Source organism: Oryctolagus cuniculus, chromosome 9, assembly GCF_964237555.1.
Source record: "Oryctolagus cuniculus chromosome 9, mOryCun1.1, whole genome shotgun sequence".
NCBI lineage: Eukaryota > Metazoa > Chordata > Mammalia > Lagomorpha > Leporidae > Oryctolagus > Oryctolagus cuniculus.
In genome coordinates this window covers 17,960,618-17,983,854 of record NC_091440.1, presented here as the reverse complement: position 1 = coordinate 17,983,854, position 23,237 = coordinate 17,960,618, and the positions used below count along the sequence as shown (strand labels likewise).

At 41.7% G+C, this 23,237-nt stretch overlaps 1 protein-coding gene across 2 annotated transcripts in view; it reads right to left on the bottom strand.

Moving 5' to 3' along the window:
* Window positions 1–8,526: 8,526 nt before the first annotated feature.
* Window positions 8,527–23,237, bottom strand: part of DCT (dopachrome tautomerase) — a 121,115-nt gene continuing 106,404 nt past the window's right edge. The window contains exons 9-10 of one of the 2 annotated variants that reach the window (XM_051849930.2): window positions 13,953–14,154; window positions 8,527–11,471 (exon numbers count right to left, since the gene is read on the bottom strand). In XM_051849930.2, coding sequence (XP_051705890.1) covers window positions 11,299–11,471; window positions 13,953–14,154 — 375 coding nt within the window. In that variant the 3' untranslated portion in view covers window positions 8,527–11,298. 2 annotated transcript variants of the gene reach the window in all.

Genomic DNA, 23,237 nt, shown 5'->3' with positions numbered 1-23,237 from the left:
TAATAAAATAAAAACATGGTGGACAAGAGCTTGCACTAGAACTTCAATGTCTGTCCTCGGGCTGCCCCTGGAGGCCTCATGCCGAACCACCACTTCAGACTCCATCTCTCTACCTAGAGGAATCCTCCACCAGGCATCGGTATGTTACTCTGCTTCTCTTGCAACCCTAAAACAAAGAAATATTTCTTTCTACTCAGATTAAGGAATCTCTGGAAACAAAACAAATAAGCAAGTTGGTGCCTCTGTTCCCTCACTGTCTTTTCAAATTCCCTGAAGAAGCGTTTATTAGTATTCTTCACGCTGTAAAGCAAACCTCAATTCAAACTGGCCTAAATTCAATAAAACAAAGGATAGGTGCCAACCCCTCCACCCCGGGGCTTCAAAGCCTCTCTCAAGCTGGCAAAATGGCTGCTGTGATTCCAGACCCCACATCTTCACACTGCAGGACCCGGGAAAGACCACGTCTTTTGGCTTGGTTTCCCTAAGCAAGGATCGAGTGTCTTACATTTATGACTGAAACCCGAGGTACAAAAAAGAGGCTTCCACCCAAACCTCGAAGTTAAGGGTTCTTGGGATGCAGGAGCAAGAATCGTCCGGTCTTGTCCTTCTAAGTTAGCAGGAAACGAGGGGAGGAAGACTGGGGCGTTCCGGTTAATGCCTACAGTGTTTCTCCTTAGGACCGAGGCAATGTCTCCCGCAGATGTAAAAACACTAACAGAAGACCAGTACTGTGCGCATGTAGGAACAGTATTTAGCAGCGAGGAGATAAACACACGTTCACGCACAAGTGTGGGTCGCCACGCTAGCACCCATCCGTGGGTGAGCCAAAGGGTGGCCCCTTAACAAGAAAGAAACAAAAAACCGGAAACGGTACATCCAAGGGAACAGGTGGGAGCCTCGTCCGTCCGAGAGTGGGCGACGCCTCCAGCTACCTGGGTCCACCCTCACCTGCATGCCGGCTCCTTTTATAAAGTGGGCGAGGTCTGAGCATGCGCCTTGCTCTGGATGCAGCAGGTGCACCCTGGGAAGGTGGGCGCATCAAACCGACGGTTAGAGAGACAGCATCGTTTTGCGGCAGTGCACTTCCAGCTCACCTAAGCTTTCACTGTCTGGCTAGTTTCACCATATCTGCATGATGAAAAAGGTCATACATGTACTTAATGCTATGTGTTTGGACACTTACAGTGGTTCTAATGCCAAATTTTATGTTTTATTATGAAAAATAATTAAGTAAAAGAAAAAAATCAACGCATTTCACTTCTACGCAGCTGCGGCCTGTTCATATTTCACTTCCAAGTGCCCTTTTGCCATCGAAAATAGCCCTTGGGAGCCCTCCCAAGCCGCTGGGCCTGAGTCAGGGCCAGCAGGGCTGGGAAGCAGCCAGGCCAATGCCAGCAGGGAGAGTTATGCTCAGACGCCGTTGCACGTGAACATGGGATGGGGCTCAGCAAATACAGTGCTATTCATGGCAGCCAGAAACCCCTATCTCAGACTTCCGGAGATTGTGTAGAGGGAGGTAATTAAGGTCATATTGGTGGTTTGAATGGGGGGGGGGGGACAGCAAATTCCTTAACTGATGTTTTTTAAAGATTTATTTTATTTATTTGAAAGAGAGTGGTAGAGACAGAGAAAGAGGTCCTCCATCCGCTGGTTCACTCTCCACATGGCCACAACGTCCAGAACTGCGCCGATCTGAAGCCAGGAGCCACGAGCCTCCTCCAGGTCTCCCAGGCAGGTGCAGGGGCCCAAGGACTTGGGCCATCTTCCACTGCTTTCCCAGGCCGTAGCAGTAGAGCTGGATTGGAAGAGGAGCAGCTGGGACTAGAACTGGCATACATATGGGATGCTGGCACTTCAGGCCAGGGTGTTAACCCGCTGCACCACAGTGCCAGCCCCTTAACTGATATTTTCCAGTGGCATTTCTAGTGTGCAGAGGAAGGGAATTAGTTTTGGGGTGAGGGGGCAGTGCTGAGAGGTAGAAACAGGAACTGTGTATGGTCAGGAATACAGTCCTGACCCCTCAGCAAACCCAGAGAGCACCAGGGGGGTTGCCTTCCAACAGTGCCAGTGACCAGCCTGCTTCGGGACAAAAGCCACTCCGCTGCAGTAAAGCCACTCCTCTCCAGTAAAGAGTCAGCCAAGGCCAAGGCAGCCGTCTAGCTGCAAGGTGGGTTCACGGTAATTTGATGTTCCGAGAAGCTGTTGTTCAAAAACAATGAATGTACATCCATTACACCCAGCGTGGACTTCAGAATGATTTTTATCATGCCCGCTTTTGTGCGGCCGAGCTGGAAAATGTGGGCTGTGACAGACAGGAAGGAAAGGAACAAATCTGCATGTTACTGAGTTGTAAGAGCCCTTTGATTGTTGGAGAGGCCTGATAATGCTGTCAAGAGCCTGGCAGACTGAGCCGCCCCCAAAACATACCGTATCTCCACTGCGTGCTGCTGACAGCAACGCATGGGAATCGACCCAGGATCAAAGAGTTGGAACTATCTCAAGTAAAACGGTTAAAAATGCAAAGAAGCCTGCATCTTGATAAGAGGACAGCAGGAAGAGAAATGCACAGAAAGAAAATAAATGACCTTGAGTCCATACAGGGCGACGCCTCAGAACTATAAAATCCCTGAAAAATTGAAAGAAATAAACAAGTGCGGTTCAGGCGCAAGTTGCTGAGCTGGGGTGGGCTGGAAGCTGTGTGCTTGCCACAGATGGAGAAGAGCAAAGAGTAACTAACTGCACCGGTAGCTAATTACATGCATCATAACTGAAATTACAGTTCTGTTTGCAAGGCTGATAGTTTGCTCATACAAGGGAACTTGAAAAAGTTTGTGGAAAGGAGAATCAAAAGATAAGTTTATTTTGGTGCAAAAAATAATCTGCAGTCAACACACATGAATATTAATAGATTGAATGACTTAAAGAAACAAAGTGCCGGCGCCATGGCTCACTAAGCTAATCCTCTGCCTTGCGGCGCCGGCACACCGGGTTTGAGTCCCAGTCGGGGCACCGGATTCTGTCCCGGTTGCCCCTCTTCCAGGCCAGCCCTCTGCTGTGGCCCGGGAGTGCAGTGGAGGATGGCCCAAGTGCTTGGGCCCTGCACCCCATGGGAGACCAGGAGAAGCACCTGGCTCCTGCCATCGGATCAGTGTGGTGCGCCGGCCACGGCGGCCATTGGAGGGTGAACCAACAGCAAAGGAAGACCTTTCTCTCTGTCTCTCTCTCTCTCACTGTCCACTCTGCCTGTCAAAAAAAAAAAAAAGCATTTGAAGTGTTTGAATCCGATTCCCCATTTTCTTCACTTTTTCCCCTTATTCGTTAATGTCTGTAAACACAGCTACGATCTCCAATCGGGAATATGAATCCACAAAAATCATCAGAAAAGGAGAACAGCAGGTAGGCAGAGCCAAACTAAAGGAGCCCCAACTTTCTCACATAAACAATACTTCCTTGCATAAGTAAATAATTGACCTATCCCTTAATTTCCCCTTTAAATTTTCTCTGGCTTACTCCCCAAATGCCTGCAACAGTTAAGGCTGAGCCAAGGTCAAAGCCTGGGGTCAGGAACTCAATTCAGGTCTCCCAAGCCGGTGGTAGGGACCCAACTCCATGAGCCATCACCATTGCCTCCCAGGGTCTGTATTAGCAGGAAGTTTGAATGTGGGTTTCCCTTTTCATTTTTACCTGTGTACTAGAAGGGAAAGCTTTATAAGACTTTATCATTTGAGTCCCTTTCTCACCATCTAATATAAAACCATTATAGAAAACATTTACCTTTGTCACCGTCAAGAGTCCAGTTTTGAAAAGTGAATTTTCCACAGTGAAGAACATTTTCTTTTTTGCTAAATATCTATATATTTATTTGAAAGGCAGAGAGACAGAGTGGGAGATCGTCCACCTGCAGGTTCACCCCCAAATGCCCACAACAACCAGAACTGGACTAAGCCTAAACCATGGGCCAGAAACTCAATCTGGGTCTCCAGTGTGAGTGGCAGTGACCCGAGTGCTGTAGCCGTCATCTGCTGCCTCCCAGGAGTATCAGCAGGAAACCGGACTGGAAGCCTAGTAGCCAGGACTTGAATAGGTCCTCTGACAACGTGATGGGCCACCTTAAGTGGCAGCTTAGCCTGCTGCACCATATTGCTCACCTTACAAAGGACGTTTGCTGACCCTGCTCAGACCCACACCCAAATTCAGATATTTATATCGAGTTTCTGTCCACAGATTCAATCTCATGCTAAAAACTTCTCCAAAAATTTTTCTTAATAAAAATTTTTAATAGAAAAGTTTTTTCCATCTCCAACTGAAGTATTATCACATAACTAATATTTTTTTAACTTTTATTTAATGAATACAGATTTCCAAAGTACAGCTTATGGATTACAATGGCTTCCCCCCGATAACGTCCCTCCCACCAGCTACCCTCCCCTTTCCCACTCCCTCTCCCCTTCCATTCACATCAAGATTCATTTTCAATTCTCTTTATATACAGAAGATCAGTTTAGCATACATTAAGTAAAGATTTCAACAGTTTGCTCCCACACAGAAACATAAAGTGAAAAATAATAGATGATTTTTTAAATGATGATGAAATCAGATCAGACCTATTGTCATGTTTAATCCCAGTGAGAGTCAAGTTGGGAATTGATAATTTCTTTTTTTTTTTTACAGAAGATCAGTTTAGTATACATTAAGTAAAGATTTCAACAGTTTGCACCCCCACAGAAACACAAAGTGAAATATACTGTTTGAGTACTCGTTATAGCATTAAATCTCAATGTACAGCACATTAAGGACAGAGATCCTACATGAGGAGTAAGTGCACAGTGACTCCTGTTGTTGACTTTACAAATTGACACTCCTGTTTATGGCATGAATAATCTCCCTATGCTCCAGTCATGAGTTTCCAAGGCTATGGAAGCCTTTTGAGTTCTCCGACTCTTATCTTGTTTAGACAAGGTCATAGTCAAAGTGGAGGTTCTCTCCTCCCTTCAGAGAAAGGTACCTCCTTCTTTGAAGACCTGTTCTTTCCACTGGGATCTCACTCACAGAGATCTTTAATTTAGGTCTTTTTTTTTTTCTTTTTGCCAGAGTGTCTTGGCTTTCCATGCCTGAAATACTCTCATGGGCTTTTCAGCCAGATCCGAATGCCTTTAGGGCTGATTCTGAGGCTAGAGTGCTGTTTAGGACATCTGCCATTCTGTGAATCTGCTGAGTATCTCGCTTCCCATGTTGGATCACTCTCCCCTTTATTTATTCTATCGGTTAGTATTAGCAGGTACTAGACTTGTTTATGTGCTCCCTTTGACTCTTAGTCCTTTCATTATGATCAATTGTGAACTGAAATTGATCACTTGGACTAGTGAGATGGCATTGGTAAATGCCACCTTGATGGGATTGAATTGGAGTCCCCTGGTATGCACATAACTAATATTTAACTAAATTATACCCTGAGTATATGTGAGGTCTTCAAAGAGTTCATAGAAAATGCATATTATGAAAAATATATCCATGGATTTCAAACATTTTTATACCAAGATAAACTTACCTTTACTTCTGTTTTTCAACAAACTTTTGACGTACCCTGTTTTCTGCCAAGAATAAAAGAGTTTTTGCCCAGGAACCAGTATTGTGCCTCTAAACACTTATAAGTATTTAATCTTCCAAAATATATTTAAAAGGAAATTCTGAGAACCTGCATAGGGTATTGTTTCGTTCTCCATACTCTATAATCTGTTCTGATTTCTGAATTCATATCAAATATTTTTCTAGCATTTTCCCCATTCTGGCCAGGCAGTTAACCACAGTAGAAGAAAGTGGATGTAACTTTACAACTTTGTGCAATTTTCTAATAAAACACAAGAGGGCAGGTTTTGCTTTATTGTAAGCTTAATACCACTCCACTAGTAATCAAGGTGGTCATTGCTCTAATTGCAAATTCAGAAACACTCAAAATATACAATATGAGTGAGTAAGCAGGGTGTGCATCTTTGGCAGTGAAACCTCTATTATTTTAATAATGAAAGACAAGCTCAAGTCTTTCTACTTAGCATTGTTTACAACAGAGAGAAATTACTCTTGGGAGACACTCCGATAATTTTAGCTCATATCTATCAACCACCAACGGAGCAGAGAATGATTAAAAGAGAAAGAGACAAAATTCAGTCACATTATAGCCAAGAAGCCTGACTTGACACAGGCAAGTTAATCGTTTCTCCCAAACAGATGGAGTCTTGGTGAAAATCTAGAGAACATATAGGTCTTGAATAGGAATCTTACCTTTGGTTTGCTTTGTTTTAGAAAACTGTAACTTAAAGTATAGTTCAGTTTCCTTTTCTGTTTTTTCATGATTTCATTAAACTAGCTTCCAGGCCAGCTCTCTGCTGTGGCCCTGGAGTGCAGTGGAGGATGGCCCAAGTCCTTGGGCCCTGCACCCCATGGGAGACCAGGAGAAGCACCTGGCTCCTGGCTTCGGATCAGCGCAGTGCGCCGGCCGCAGCACAGCGGCCGCGGCGGCCATTGGAGGGTGAACCAACGGCAAAGAAGACCTTTCTCTCTGTCTCTCTCTCTCTCTCACTGTCCACTCTGCCTGTCAAAAAAAAACAAAACAAAACAAAACAAAACAAAAAAAAAACAAAACTAGCTTCCAAAGCCAAAGTAAATTTAAAAGGGCTAATTTCAACTTGAACTGCTGCTACAGCTAAGGTACAGTCAGTACTTGCTATCCTCGTGTTACACACATTAGCAGCCTCAACCAAATACAGACCAAAAATATTCAGGAAAAAAAAAATGGCTTCTGTACTGACATGCAGACTTTTTTTTTTTTTTTTTTTTTTGACAGGCAGAGTGGACAGTGAGAGAGAGACAGAGAGAAAGGTCTTCCTTTAACATTGGTTCACCTTCTAATGGCCGCCACGGCCAGCGCGCTGCAGCTGGCGCACCACGCTGATCCGAAGGCAGGAGCCAGGTGCTTCTCCTGGTCTCCCATGGGGTGCAGGGCCCAAGGACTTGTGCCATCCTCCACTGCACTCCCTGGCCACAGCAGAGAGCTGGCCTGGAAGAGGGGCAACCGGGACAGAATCCGGCGCCCCGACCGGGACTAGAACCCGGTGTGCCGGTGCCGCAAGGCAGAGGATTAGCCTAGGATGAGCCGCGGCACCGGCTCCGACCTTTTTCTTTATCATTATTCCCTAAACAATACAGGCAGGATAGCAGGTATTTGCATAGCATTTACATTGTGTCAGGTATTACAAGGAATCCAGGGATGATTTAAGGTGTGTAGGGTGTTCCCAGGTTATATGCATTTTACATAAAGGACAGGAGCATCTGTAATACTGGCGTCAGAGGAGGGGTGCAGGGACGAATCCCCTACATCCCTGATTCTGGAGGATGACTGAACTGGGTTGTCTTTGAAGCGTTTCCAGAGTGATGCTACTGGAGTCCATCGGTGTGAAACAGGCAGTGGTTTGCCCGACTACATAATTTTAACCACTAACTCCTCCACTGAAACAAAGCTTTTAGAATATCAGATAATAGAGCCCCCGATTATATTCATGAGGACTGAAGGGAGAGGTAGGTAGAAATCTCAACTTTCTATCCTACTCACTCACAATGGTAGACATAATGGTAGGGGGAAAGATGCATTTAGAAATAAATTATGGCTGAAGAGTGTCCCATTGTGTCAGGTCGTGTGGAGCTACACTCCACCTAGCAAATGTACTTCATCTGAAAGCTAGGTTGTTGATTTCATGGCAAGGATGCAAGATTCTGTCCTTATGCTCTCTCCAACACAGATTAAAAGAAGGCCAGAGGTCCCGAAGGAAAGTTCTACTCGTCATTAGTTTATCATTCATTTATTCATTCAGAAAATATTTATAGAGTATCCACGCTGAGAAGGCACTGTGGAAGTGGGAAGAGTTCAACCTTGGATTTTGTCATTGTATTGTGTAAAGTAATTACCTCCTGTTAGGGGAAAACTGACTCTTTTATGCATCTACATGAGTTAACCAACCTCTAACTTCAAGTTTAGCTGTGAAAGCAAACATCCGATAACCGTTACCTCACTGGGGCTTTCACCCTTCTTGTGAGAGTCGCCAGCACACTGACCGACCTTGAAGGCTTACCTGGAAGTCCTCAAGTCAGCTGCTTCAGGATCCCTCCTCCCTCAGTGACTTGAAGTGGCCACCATAACCCTACCCCGGGACCATTCCTCGGACTACCAGGCTCAAAAGTGATGCCTTACCTGGAGAAAGGCTGCCGGCTCCTTTTCCTCCCTGTACAGCAGACACTCAGGAAGTAGCGATTGCTTTGAAACTTACACAGAAAGGAGACTATCAGTTTAAGAACTTATTTTCAGAAATGAAGTAGTTATTAAGTATCTTATTTTTATACTTATATAAATATAAATATATAATTTGTGTATTTATCAATATATATTTGTTGACTGTCCTAAAGATGGGAACTGATATGCCCATATTAAAAACCAATAACCTCTAAGTTATAAATAATAATATGCAAAACAACATGTATTTTTTTATTTTCCTTTTTAATGAGAGTTATACTTCTGGTTAGTGAGATTAAAATTACCCATTGGAAATATTATAATTAACAATGTTAAATCCTAAGCAAGATACAAATGAATGTGAAAGAATTTTAGAATTAAAAAGAGATTTTACAGAGGAGTTATTGTATTTCATTTCACATCTGAATGTTAGTGTTAGAAAAGCATTTCTATTGAAATTATTATTCATATACATACAATTTTCCTAATATAAGCATATAAACTAATCAGCTCATTTTCCTCAAAGTTGAATTTGCAATGCTTGTGACATTTTCTGAGTTTACTTGCATAATAAGCAATGTAAATAAATACCAGCTTCTTGTTCAGCAAGCTTATCCTACCTTTAGATTCGTTAAAAGGTATTCATAATTGATTTATGGTAAGGTTAGAAGATGCTAGAAAATTGCATCCCTCTCTTATGAACTACAAAATTATGAAACTATCTCTCTTAGAAAGACATTATAAAACATACTATGTATAAAGATATCCATGCGCATGTCATGGATAAAAGTAGCTAAGCATAATGATTAATATTTGTTACTATTTAGCTAGCTCAGATAGATCTTGCTCTAACCAAATCTTATGAGATTATGAATGAAAATTTTGCTATTCCTGAATGATAAGATAGAAGTGGTTATTTGCTTTACAGAATTATTCATAACAGTTCATCTTAAAAAAGTAATTTCCCCTGGTGCTTTTAACATATTGATTTACACATAATTTTTTAGGAACATATCTCCTATGCACAATTATATCTTCATTTTAGTATATTTCTCTTTCAATTTAAAAATAGAATGCAAAAATGTGTTCCCCAATAACCCTGAGCTCAGAACATAAACTTTACAGCTAGGATCACTATAATGACAGGTTGTTACATTTTTCACCAATACTGTTAATGGCAGGAATTGAAATCTATGCATGTGGCAGCAGCTGAAAAGCCAAAATGGGGCTTCTACCCCCTCTTAATTGTCACCACTGAGCCTATCCTCAAATGTATTGCAACTTCTTAAGACTAACTCTCAAATTCAATTCCAGCTGGGTGTTGTCCATTTCTGGCTAGTACAGTACCATTCCAGGATATAACATTGGTTCTTGATGAATCTTGCACTCCATAAGCCCCAAGTATATAAGGAAGCTCCAGGACTTTCTTAACAGCCATCTATTTTACACACATCCATTCCAGTAGAGGGACCATAACAAGCCTACAGATGGGTCACCAGATATGTGTACTGACACCAGATATGTGCAGGTGAAATTTGCCTTGAAATCTCACTAGCCATTAGCTTCTCAGAAGGAAGGGAAATCATGATAAGTCTGAACGTTGTAGTGAATATTGACTCATTCTTATTCCTCAAGAACTGGTGAGTATTTAGCAGAAAATAACAATTTAGTTCTGAATTGTCATATTTTGTACAGATTATTTACTTTCAAATAATGACTTAACTGATTAGCACTCATCACTAACTACCAATACAGTGCAGCATTAGTGAATCTAATGCCAACTCTTTAAAGTAAGCCAGATGCATTATGTTTGAGTTTTTCCTCTGAGGCTACCTAGTAAAGCTTTGAAAAGACTTAGGATCAGCAAATGAGACCTAAAAGTAATGGGACTCTAATCAAATTGACTCATGTGCAAGCTTAGAGCTTCAGTAGCTTTCTCCAGTCAGTCTTCTGTGGAAAGAGTGAGTCAATACTTGTGAATGGGTTTGGAACAGTAGATTAATTAGAAAACTGTGTATTTTTATTCCCTTTTCTGTTTATCACTACAGGAGCAATGTAAATCCAACCACTGAATCTTCTAACAAGTCTTTGGTTCAGAACTGCAGATTTTTAATAAATTGTGGAAAGTCTAACTTACAAAAGAATATTGAATTGATCTTTCATTCATTTATTCCCCATCCTATGTGGAAACTGAGTATATTTTCATCTTCAAGGCTAGAAAGAAAAAAGAAGCCCAAGGAAGATTAACAGAAGGGCACCAAGAGGGCAGGAGTTGGCCATAGGGGTTAAGATGCCACTTGGGATTTCTGCATTCAATATTGGATTTCCTGGGTTCAAATTCTGACTTTGCTACCAATTCTAACTTCCTGCTAACGCACACCCTTGGATGCAGCAAGTGATGGCTCGAGTACTTGGATCCCTACCACTGTATGGGAGACCTAGACTGAGTTCCTGGCTCTTGCTTTCAGCCCAGCCCAGTCTTGGCCATTGTGACATTTAGGAAATGAACCAGTGTATGAAATACCTCTCTCTCCTTCTCCCCTTCTCCCTCTTAAATTGAGATAAAAGAAGTATACCTAGAGCACAGGTGTTTATAGGTAGGATGAATCTTGGAGATTCATCTGCTCCCCCCACCCCTCTCCTCCTTCACATCGCTATAACTGAAGACAGGTGAGCCAAACAGATTGAATCATGATTTTATCCAGGTCTCAAGTGACACTGACCTACAATTTAAATTTGGTCAATTTTTTTGTTATTTAGTGCTTTCTGAACAAGAAGTGGCTTAATCGATATGGACAATTCTTATCAGATATCTCAATTTGTCAGCTCTATCCTAACTTGGATTACTCTTTAGCAACAAGCAAACTACAAGCATCTTCGCCATCTGGGGTCATCGGCAACACCTGTGAAGAACATCGGGAACAATGTGATTATTATCACAGTCAGTGAGGATTGGCTTGATTTCCGTCGGGGTCAGACCTGCAGGTTGGTGGTCTCTTAAGCAAGTCATGAACTCCCTAGGCTTCTTCTGTGTATCTTTTGTTGCTTAAATGTGTCTCTATCAGGGGTGTGTATCCTCTCCGAATCCTTCTATATTGAAGGAAAACAAGCAGTGCCAAAACACCAACGAAAGCCACCAGTGTTCCCAAAACCACTGAGAAGGTTGTGGTCCAACCTGGAGTTTCTTCAACTGAAATTAAAGCAGAAGACAAGGGTCTACAATCAGGAGTTTCATCAGTTGAATGCTTTCAGAAAAGGAAAAAATAAAATTTGCTTTACACATGCATTTTTTTGTTGATAAAGCAAAACTACTGTTGCTAGAATAAAATTTATCTCCTCCTTCCTCACCAACTATTTATCATATCCACAATTGTTTTTCTTGAAGAAGTTAGAAATGGCATCCCATTATTTAAGTAGAGCTTATTGCATTTTTAAAATTCATTACAATAAATGCTTATGCAGAATAAACCCTCCAAGGAAGAATATAACTACTTTTGTGAGTTAGAAACTCATTTGTAAAAGTGCATGCTAAAATGGTACCTGGGGAACTGCACAATATACAACCCTCAGGTGGAGAAAGCCTGCTATTTTCTCTACCTGTTTTATGGGGTGATAAATGTAGGAGAGCTTCAGATTGGCTTTTATAACCAGCTACATTCTATAGCAGAAGCAGATGGTATTTGTACCCATTCAGATAGTTGTGAATAAAATCTGAATCTTCCACAGGATAAATCCAATCCTCTACTCAAATATATTTTAAAAGCACTCTTCCACAAAATTAGTGAATTCCATTTTTAGTAAATATATACCTATTTGTTATTTCTTCTTAAAATCATTTTTTCCTTGGCCAACTGTTTGTTCTGCACCCTCCAGTCATCTAAATGTAAGATTCTCTTTCTAGTCTCGCCTGTCTATAAACACTCTCTCCCGTGGAGGTTTAAGGCCATGAAGAAAAGAGCACCGAAGCAGACTGAACTTACTGAGATAGCCCCTATCTTCCGCTAGTATCCACTATATGTTTACCTTCCCAGAGTTGCCCATCTTTGAAAGTCCAAACCCTTTGCTTTCATCTTGTCACATCTCCACAATTTCTTGTTCTTTGTTTCAAATGGTAATAAGCTCCTAGGCCTGTCTGCCTCTTTCTGTCTTCACTTCTTTCTAGGAAGGACTTCGTGTCATGTAAAACTCAACAGCAGATAAAATGTGGATGGCATTTCTGTTGTTAATCTTTCTTTTGTCAATAGCATTTGTAGGGTGCCAATTACCCCAAGAAAGTTGTGGAAAAATGCATCCCCTGCCCTTCTGTTCATAGTCCTATCTCCCCAAAGAGGATTGTTAAGTTTCAACATCAATCAATAAATGAACACGAACCTGAATATTCTGATGAGTCAACCCATTCTGGGTATATCTGGGACTCAGTCTGTTCCTGTTAATTGATTATTCTCAGAGGAAATGGAGGTAGGTCAGGATACACATTATTATAATATTACGTTTTAAAAAAGGAAATACGTTTAAAAGAAATGTCCTCAGCTGCCCCAAGAAAGGAAACTTAAAATTTGTTTAGAGAACAGGAAGTAGTAATGAAGAGCTAGATGGAAAAAGAAGACAGGGTCCAAGGCCTGAAAGACTGAGTTCGGAGAGAAAGACTGGGTTCAGAAATCATCTTGATTACTTTGTCAGCTGAGATGTAGGGAAGACAAAACAGACACACATGGGGAAAAGCCACCAGTAGATTGGCTGCGTATTTTTCAACTTATTGACAAATTAAGATTTTTTTTATTGTTTTCCTTGTCCTTTCCTAACCTGCCCTTAAATCCTTTAAAGAACATGTGGAGCTTTACTGGGGCATGAACAGAGAATAATTATGTGTGCCCCTATATTCACATCTCAAAATATCCTTCCGTGTTTTGAAACCAGGGAGAAAACTTAATGAAAGCTCTGTAATCTTAAAATGTGCCTTAAAAAGTCAATTTAAAAATACATATATAAAGTTCCATGTAGCCCAATCTGTTGACAAGTCGATGTCAACGCTCATAAACCTACCCAGTGTGCATGGTATAGATTTTTTGGAAACAAACTGATCCAGTTACAAAATAATGCAGCTGTATATAAACAAACAATAAAAATATGTTCTTATTGAAAATTGTTATTCATCTGGGTTGTTGACATCAATTGTTTAAACACTGCATTATATTATCACTTGCCTCAGTTACTGAGTTTTTCGGGCCTCTGCTTGAATTTTGTACTCAAAGTAAAACATGTACTTGCCTTCCTAATCCTGGCCCTGCCTTCATGTAATGATCCCTAAGTCCTGTCCAATGTGAATTTATTGGTTAGAAATTTCAAACAAACTTTGGGATTTTTTTTAATTAATCCTATTAATTCACATAGACTCATCATACCAGGAGTAGGAGTAGATAATTCCTCTGTGAAATAAGATCTCTTAATAGCCTACAGTTTTCTAAACCAAGAATCAGCCAACTAATCCATTTCTGATGTTTCACTGGAAGTTTAATGACTCATTTTGTTAAAAACATATATTCTAGAAAATGGCCAATAAACTTAACTAGACTTGAGTGCTTCAATTAAAGGTCTTGGTTAATGTTGAAAAGAAAGCAAGCTCCTTTGTTAGAAGGATGAATCACCCATGTAGAGTTGTATTATTAGTTACCTGGCAGATCAATGGCATAGGTATAGCCAAGTTGCTCTGTGGTTACAAACAGTTCCTCATTTGTCACCGGAGGGAAGAACGGCACCATGTTATACCTGCGATTGTGACCAATGGGTGCCAGCTCCTGAGGCCAGGCATCTATGGGAGGGTCATATCTTTTCATCCACTCATCAAAGATGGCATCAGTAAAGGAATGAAGGACCTGTGAGAAGAGTGGACACAATGTTTAGTGGTGATGGGTCTATTCCAACCAGACCAATCCAATTGGAGCATTCTCTAAAGTAGAATGGAGTTCTTCGGACAACAGGAGCTTCTCTGGACTCCATGTAACCATAATGACAGACACACTAGCATTCTCAGTCAAGTTTTCAAGGCTGGATGGACATCTCTCTCCAAAAAGGATTCAAAATTCCTATGTCAATGAACAAATGAAAGTTCATGTTAGAGATTCAACCTTGGTTGGGAATGTTTGAGGTCTTCAACAAGTGTGTGTTGATTATTAATTTCATAAAAAGTATGATAAGCTATATATTCTGGTCAATATTCAGATGCTTTGGTTTAGCAGGAGAGGAAGAAGATGTTGTATTTACTGGTATTACAATATAAATGGACTGTAATAAAAGAAAAAGGAAGGAAAATCTCCAAAATTGTTTTTCAAATCTTTCTTATCAGGAACACCTTTCTATTTATTCCTTTTATAACCCTCTCATTCAAATGCTTGGTGTTATGCCTGTAAAAGGAAGTCTAAAAATGTAATGCACACAGTGCTCATTTTATTTTCTCAAGAAAGCTGTTAAAGCCCTTTTCAAATACAGCAATTACTATGCTTTAAAATATTAATAGCAAAATTTCCAGATTATAGCCTTGATTTTGCAACAGGGTATAAATGTGAGAGTTAAGTGCAGCCTCCATGTCTGGCAGTATGAGTTCCTCTTGTATTCCTACACTGCAAGTTTAAGGAGCTCAGGGACAGTGCTTGACTCCTTCCTCCTGCCTCGATTTCCAGGTCATGTTGGGGCCTGTCATATGGAGGTAGAGAGGTTGCTATTTCAATAAACAGGTGTTCATTGAATGCATTGTTCTCGTCACCTTCATCTCATCTGTAACACTAACCAAATCATGCTATAGCTTGTTATTTATCTACCCCCCAACCCCCCCAAAAAAAGAGAAAACAAGATCTCTAACTCCTTAAGGTCAAAGAGAAAGTCTTTTCACCTTTGAAGTCTCAGGCTTAGCTTTCAGCCAAGATAGAGCCAACAGTTACTAAGTATTTGTTGGCTGAAGACAGTGTCAAGCAAAGTGGTTTTATTTAAATAAATGTTGGCCCCCATTCCTGTGCACTTCTCATCATTCAGTTCTTCTAAAAACAAGAATGAAAAATCCTTTCCTAATAAAACAGTAGAAAAACCCTCAAGCTTCTTTTTTTCTTCCCCATGATTCAACCTGAGGGACCCCTGACCGGCTGAAGCTCTTTCCTCAATCTGCAATGCTTTTCTTTCGGTTTTCCAGCATCAGAGTCTCTGTCCCTGCACTATGACATCACTACCACTATCCTACCCCACATCACCCTCATTGCCCCCAGTCCGAATTCTTTACCCTTTGCACTTCTCAATGGATTTTGTTACACCACCCTTTCAGCTATGTTAATCGTATTCATTTTAGCAGACAGTGTTTTCAAGCTTTACCCCTGGCTCCTTCCCCCTTATTTTTACTTTGCTCCCCCTACTCCAAGCAGCAGAGAGAGCTCTCCACCTGTATGGCCTCCAGGGGTTACATCAGGATAGAGAAAGGAATCAAGTGATTTACTGAAGGGATTTCTTTCCTGAACGGATTTTTAAAGTTCATGGCAGAGATAATAATCTCAAAAGCAAAAGCATCAAATTATAAAATCTGGCTTTGCAAGAGAGAAAAGATTTTTTGAATTCTATAATCTAGGCTTTGAGTAGCAAACATTAAGGCTCGAAGGAGGAGAGGCACAGTTTCCTGCATCAGCAGCAGCTTGGGAAGAATGTGTGACCACAGAAACCAGGCATGTTTCCCACAAGCAGAGCTCAGAAAGGACATCTTTGAGGAGAGGCACCATTTCTGGAAAAGGAGATAAGTGATAGTGGTTGGTAGAGGTACCCGAAACAGGCACCTCATGTTCTGGGCCTGTGAGACTCCAGACAGGACTGGTGCTGAGGGAAAGGGGGGAAGAAAAGGGAGCTGTGCTTCATGTTCCCAGCATAGCCAGAAGAGCCTGCAGGCATCAAAGAGAAGTCTTGCTTCAAACATGGAGTTCAAGCAATAGAGGTAGAATGCCCAAGTGGACAAATGCTACTTGTTACTTAGCCAGCATCTATCCTCAGCAACTCTTTTTGCATTTCAACTGAAGTAAGGTGCCAAGCTATCCATGAAATTTAGCTGAAAGTCATTGGATGGGATGCCTATGAATAAAGGTGGACATTCAATTGAAAAGTGTGTCTTTTTTTGCCTTTCCATTTCTACTTGCAACTTCCTAGAACATAGATGTGATGGCTGGAGCTTTTCAGTCACCTTACGCCAACAAAACATTAAGAAAGGAAGCACTCATTGAGAATGGCAGAGCAAAAAGACAGAAGATATTCATGATAATCATGGAGATGCTGCAGCAGCCTGAACTTCCTGCTAGTAGAGCTATTTTACATAATAGAAAAGTAAATCTCGTTTGGTTACACTTCTGTAATTTGAATTTTCTGTTCTAAGAAACTAAACTAAATTCTAAGTGAGACACTGAGAAAATGTCTAAAAGTGCATGCAGTTGCACTTTCCAAATAGGGTCCATAATATCTCCTGACTCACATTCTTTTCTAGAATCTTATATACACCCTCATCAGGACTTGGAGTTCATCTGCCCTCACCTTGAAATTCAGTTCATTTTTTTATTTTTTTACAACCAATAAAATACAGAAGTGACACTGTCTGATTTTTGAGGTTACATCATAAAATATATTGCTTGCCTGTCTTATGCCTGAGCTCTAAACAATCACATAAAAGCAACTATCTCAAGTAGCCATTCTATGAGAAAGCCCAAGTCAAGCCACACAGAGGGACCACATAGAGAAGTTCTGAGATTTCAGGAAAAGACAGAGAGAGGATCTTGGCCAGCCCACAGCTGCTTCAACAATGTCACCATCTGACTGCAGCTTCATTGAGTGACCCTGAACTACAAATGCTCAGTCAAGCCCTTCTCAAATTCCTGACCCCCAGAAATTGGAAGAATTATTATTATTGTTTTAAGCCTTCGAGTGTTGGAATGATCTGTCATGCAGCAATGAATGCTCAGAAGGAAAAAAAAAAAGGTCTGAGTATGATCATCACAGGCTCATGCTTACCCCAGCATGTATAAACAAAGCAGGTCCTAGTCCCCAAGGAAAGGGAAGAGGTGCTGAAAGGGGGACAGGGATAAAGCTTGAGATGGGAAGGACACAGCCCACAGACCTGATGTTGGGGCATGACAGCAGACTAAACATCAGCAGTAGACACCAGCCCATGGCAGTTGGTAAAATAGAGAAGATAATATATCCAAACACCTAGCATGGAGCCTCTCAAGTAGGAAATGTTTATTAATTGGTTATGTCTCATGAAGATTCCATCATTAGTACTATTATTATTTTAATTTGGGACAAGGATCTGTGGAAGAATGAAGAAATTTGCATTTTGCACCCATATAGAGACTTTGAAATCACATTCTCTATACATACAGCCCAATGTGAAGCTGTCTCTAGCACTTAACAAATTGATTAAGTTTTATTCATTAGTGCTTGCTCTGAGTCTAATACTATGCACAAAATAATACTTTGCACAAAATAATATCTCGATTCCTCAACAAAGCTGATTTGATAGGTGTTATCTCTTGTTAGTTTTCCCAGGGTGTTGTAGCAAAGCACACAGACCAGATGGCTTCAGCAGCAGACACCTGGGATTTCTCTGTATTGGAGTCTAGAAGTCCAACGATAAGGTGTCACCAGAATCGGCTCCTTCTCCGTCCTGGGAGGCGGAACCTGCTGCATGCCTCTGTCCTAGATTCAGGTGGCTTCCTGGTACTCAGGCATTCTGTGGCTTGCAGATCTCTGTCTTCTCCTTCACACAGGGCTCTCCTTGTGTGCAGGCGTGCAGGTGTCTAGCCCCAATTTCCCCTTTTAATAAGGCATGATTGGTGATGATTTCAATGACACTCCATTGTCATCCTAATAGTATTAAGAAAGGGGACCTTTAAGAAATAATTAGGTCATGAGGACTCTGCCCTCAGGAATGCAGTAAGACCATTATTACATAAGTAGGTTAGTTATTGTGAGAGTAGCTTCCTGATAAAAAGGATAATTTTTTTCCGATTTATCTCTGTCTTGCACACTCACTTGCCCTTTCACCATGTTACAACGTAGCAGAAAGGCCCTCGCCAGAGCCAGTGCAATGCTCTTGGACTTTTAAGCCTCCAGAACCATAAGGCACATAAACTTGTATTGGTTATAACATACCCAGTCTATGTTATTCTGCTATAGCAGCAAACAATGGACTAAGGCATGATTCCTGTTAGAGACCTAACCTATTCCAGTATGATCTCATCTTAACTTACTGCATCTGTAACCAATCTATTTCCAAACAAAGTTATATTCTGAGGCACTAGGTATTAGGGCTTCAAAATGTGAATTTGAGGGTTGGAGGAGGACATAATTCAGTCCATCACATTATTATCCTACTTTGTACATGAAGAATAAAAGACACAGAAATGTTAAGTGATTTGTCTAAGATTACACAGATAATATTTGAATCTGAACTCAGGAAGTCTGTTTCTAAATTCAGAATTCTTAATCCCCATATTCTGTTTCATCTACCCCACCACCTTATAATGAAATACTATAATTCTCAGGACAAACTATAATCAGAGAAATCAAGTCTAAAGAACAGGCTCAAGTCTTAACAATGGGGAGAAGGTATACAGTTTGACCTTTGACCAATCATGAGCTTTTAGAAATGCTCTAAGTTCAAGCCAGAATGTTATGAGAAAAAGAAGAGTCTTGCATGATATAAGGAAGAAGTAGATTCAGTGATGCCGCAGGACAATAACTATAGTAAAGTACCATAATTCACCCGATGTAAAGTCTAAATAATTAGGGAGGAACAAGACTCTAAAGTAGTTCAGTCTGTAGAGTAAAAGAACATGTTAAAACAATGGGAGATGATAAGTCACAGAGGGGCTTAGAACATTATACAATAAATGTTCTAGAAGGAACTATATAGAGATTCAACAATTTATAGAATGTAATTTAGGAAAGGTTAGTATATTTCTTTTGTAATTAAGAAATACTAAGAATATGCAAAGAATACAATAAACAATAATAACAAGCAATAATGTATCCAAGGCTGGAAAGAGAAGTAGTGTAATTTATAGACTAGGTATTTTTGTTAAAGTTGCAGACATTGTTTCTCAACAAGAGACCTTGAATGGCTCTTGAGGAGCAAACAGTATATTTGTTAGACACAAATTGAAAATGAACTCAGTCAGTATTTGTATAAAGGCCAAAGGTCATTTGAGGATAAGAAGTAAAAGATAAGTAAAAATATATTGTTGTTGCATTTTATCTGCTATGGAGATACATAACTGCATTTTGATGTTAGAAACTGAATGATTCAAAAATGGGGCTCCAAATTTTGTTATATGAATCTGTTCTATCTTGTTCCAAAAAATAATAATAGGTGCATGAAAGAAAAAACACTAAATGTCAACTTGGAGGCAATATTGAAGAAAACATGATTATGTGGGCTTTCAAGGTAAAAAAAAATTTAACATACTGTTGCAGAAGAAAGCAATCAATCAACAAATACTATCCTTGCAGGCATAAAGAAAATAAAATCTAAGAATGTGTGCATCTCTTTTTGAAGATCACTGGAGGGTAAACTTACTATGAAAGGGTTTTAACTTAGGTAGCTGTAAATTCAGATTCCTATCACACTGGTGAAAAGAAGGGTTTCTGTGCCTGGAGAAAAGCAGCCATGAAAAATCTGCGGCTGCATAGATGTGTGTCCATTACCAAAGGCAAGTACACTTTGCCTTTTTCCACTTGAGTTCATGTGTTACTACCCAGAAGACATCATTTGTAATCAGAGCGAATCATGCTGTGGTATCATGATACTTCGCTGATTCTCTGAGAATCAGACCTGAGAATTCAGACATGAGTGTGTAAAAGTCATGTGATAGACACGAACACAGATGCATATGGGAACGCCAATATAGAACTTAAGGTGGAAGACATGGATAAAAAAGTTAAGTCAGAATTTCTGAGCAATAGAATTCCAAATGGTAATTCCCAAAAGATACATTTAACTGTGCTTGTTACTTGGGGGAAGTATTTATTTATTCTTGCCTCTTCTATCAAGGATTTGAAACAGTCAGAATGTTGGCTTCTCATGTCCCTAAATAAGCCATATACAGTAAGCATGAAACAGTTAAGCAACACCCAAGCTTCTACTAGTTGGTTAAGCTCTGCACAGGTAGTCCATTCAGGGGAACAAGAAATGATCTCCTATAGACTGAATGTGTGCGTCCCTCTCCCAACTTCATCTGTTAGAATCCTCTGTCAGAAACTCTTAATGTGATAGTGTTAGGAGGTAGGGTCTGTGGGAAGTGATTAAGCTATAAGAGTAAATCCCTCACACATGGAATTAGTGTACTCATAAAAGAGACCCCAGAGAGTGCCTTCTCCCTTTCAGTCACGTGAGGACACAACTAGGAAATGGTCTTCTAAGAACCAGGAAGAGTCTACCACACACCAAATCTGCTGGTACCTCAGTCTTGGACTTCCTAATGTCTGGAATGCTCAGAAACATATGTTTGTTGTTGAAACCAACAACCTAGGGTATTTTTGTTAAAGCACCTTGAACATACTAAAACATAATCATAGATTTAAAAAAAGGCACAGGGGCACTTTGAACAATAATCGTCTCTTCTAGGCAGTGCTCAGCAAGGGTGGCATGTGTTTCCCACGTTGGTATATTTGTCTCTCCCCACCTTTCCATATCTACCCTCTCATTGCCCCCTGAGCAGACAGAATAGAAAGTATTTCTCAGGCATTTCAGAGGAGTTACAAGGGGAACACACCCTCCTGCAAACCTTTGTATAATAGGATTGTATACAAAATAGGCACACACACAGAGATGAAATGCATGCAATTTATGAGGGACTTCAAAAAGTTTGTGGGAAATGGAATTAAGAGATAAGCTTAGTTTGTTACAAAACAATTTTGAAATTATTGCACAGTTCTTTCGTAATGCACATTTTCCATGAACTTTTTGAGATCTCTGTACATTGTTCATAATATATAATAGCATGTACATGAAAAATATTAAGAGATTAGAAATTTAATTACCAAACCCTTGAGAAATAAGGCTTACACTTGTGGGGAGCAACTCAGACTAGACTAAGTTACTGGAATTAGGACTTATTCTGTGCATCTGCTCTCCCACAATATGGCGCTGGGAGAGGAGAAAACAGCTTCTACGCAGCTGCCTCTTGCCAACTTGAGTGCTGACCTCCAGGAGCTGATCCTGCTCCTGATTGGAGGAGAGCAGTGTACTCGGCGTGTGGGTAGCAGAGTTGGGATTGGTGGAAGAGGACTATAAAGGAGGAGAGAGACAACATGCACCGGGAACATCTAAGGGGAACATCTGAGGGAACACCTGTGCAGCCCCCGAGAGAGCCGGCCGGCGGTGTGCCACTCCCCTGCGGAAGTGGGGAAAGTGGCCAGGGGGAACCGCCCTTCCACGGAGGTGGAAGGGACAGTAGCCAACCCGGGAAGAACCAGCAGCAAACCCGGGGAGGGCCGAGCAGACGAAAGAACAACGCAGGGTCCTGTGTCATTCCTCCACGAAGAGGGGGAGCGACATAATGGTGCCGTGACTCGGATAGGAAACTTAGGAGGGAAGAAACGGGAAGAAGTGGAAAATACCGGAGAGAGAGACTAGCAAAGAGCCTAGGGAAAAGCCGGACAGAGAAGGTGCCGGAAGAAGCTATCGAAAGCCTAGGCATAGACTCGGATATGGACTGTGGGAAAGAAGTTAGGATTTAAAGTGAAAGCAAGAAGAAACTTAGACTCAGATACGGACTGCAGGTTGAAAGTGAAAGTGAAACCTATAAGAAACTTAGACTTGGATACGGACTGTGGGGAGAAGCCAGGAGAAATGAGGGAGGAATATTGTTGGAAGAAAACTTAGGGAAACATACCAGGTAGAGAAAAATGTTAGGGAGGATGAAGCCGCAAGTGCAGGCCGAGGCGGAGACGTAAGCCATCTTGGAATTCTTCAAGTCAGCCCGGGGAGCAAGAGGCGAAGATCTGGAACCAGAGGCAGAGATGTGGGCCGCCAGGTTGGAATTCGCCAGGTTAGTCCAGGGAACTTGGATTGAATGCTAGTGGCGGAGACGTAAGCTACGCTGTGTGACTCGCGGAAGCCGCCGCGTGCAGAGAGAGCACGGGGCGTGAATAAATAGGGAACGCAGGGCTGGCGCGAGGCCGTGGTGCGGACGCAAAGGGGTGTGGAGACCGCGGAGTGTGCGCGCGAAGCCAAGCCGCGCAGAGCCGGGAGCCCGCCGGCGGGGCGAGGCGCCGGGAAGCCGCGCAGAGCCGTGAAGCTGCCGCGGGGCGAGGTGCCGAGAAGCAGCCTCGGGGCGGGCGCCGGGAAGCCGCAGGGATAAGAGAAACAGAAGTTTAAAAGTAAAATGAGAGAAATAGGAATGCTGGAAGATAGAAGTAAAATGGGAGAAATAGGAATGCCCGGAGATAGAGAAATAGAGAAATAGAAAGGCCTCCCCACAACATGGCAATGAGAGAGCTTGGATTCGGTCTGCCTGATTAGTGAGGCGATGAGCACCTGCGGGCGGCTAGCAGCTTATGCGCCGCAGGTCACCGAAGACAGGCACGAATCAACACCAATAAGTCTCCCCACAATACGGCAATGAGAAGGCTTGGATTCGGTTTGCCTGATTGCTAGGGCTTGTAAGCACCTGCAGGCAGAGCAGAGCATGCGCTGCAGGGCACCGAACACAGGCACGCATCAGCGCCTAAAAACCTCCTCACAACATGGCGAAGAGAGGACCCGGATTCGGTTTGCCTGATTGATAGGACTTGTAAGCACCTGTGGGCAACTCTAGCAAGCAGAGCAGAGTGTGTGCCGCGGGGCACCGAAGACAGGCGCGTATCAACGCCAAAAATAAAAAGAAAGGGGGATCTGTGGGGAGCAACTCGGACTAGACTAAGTTACTGGAATTAGGAC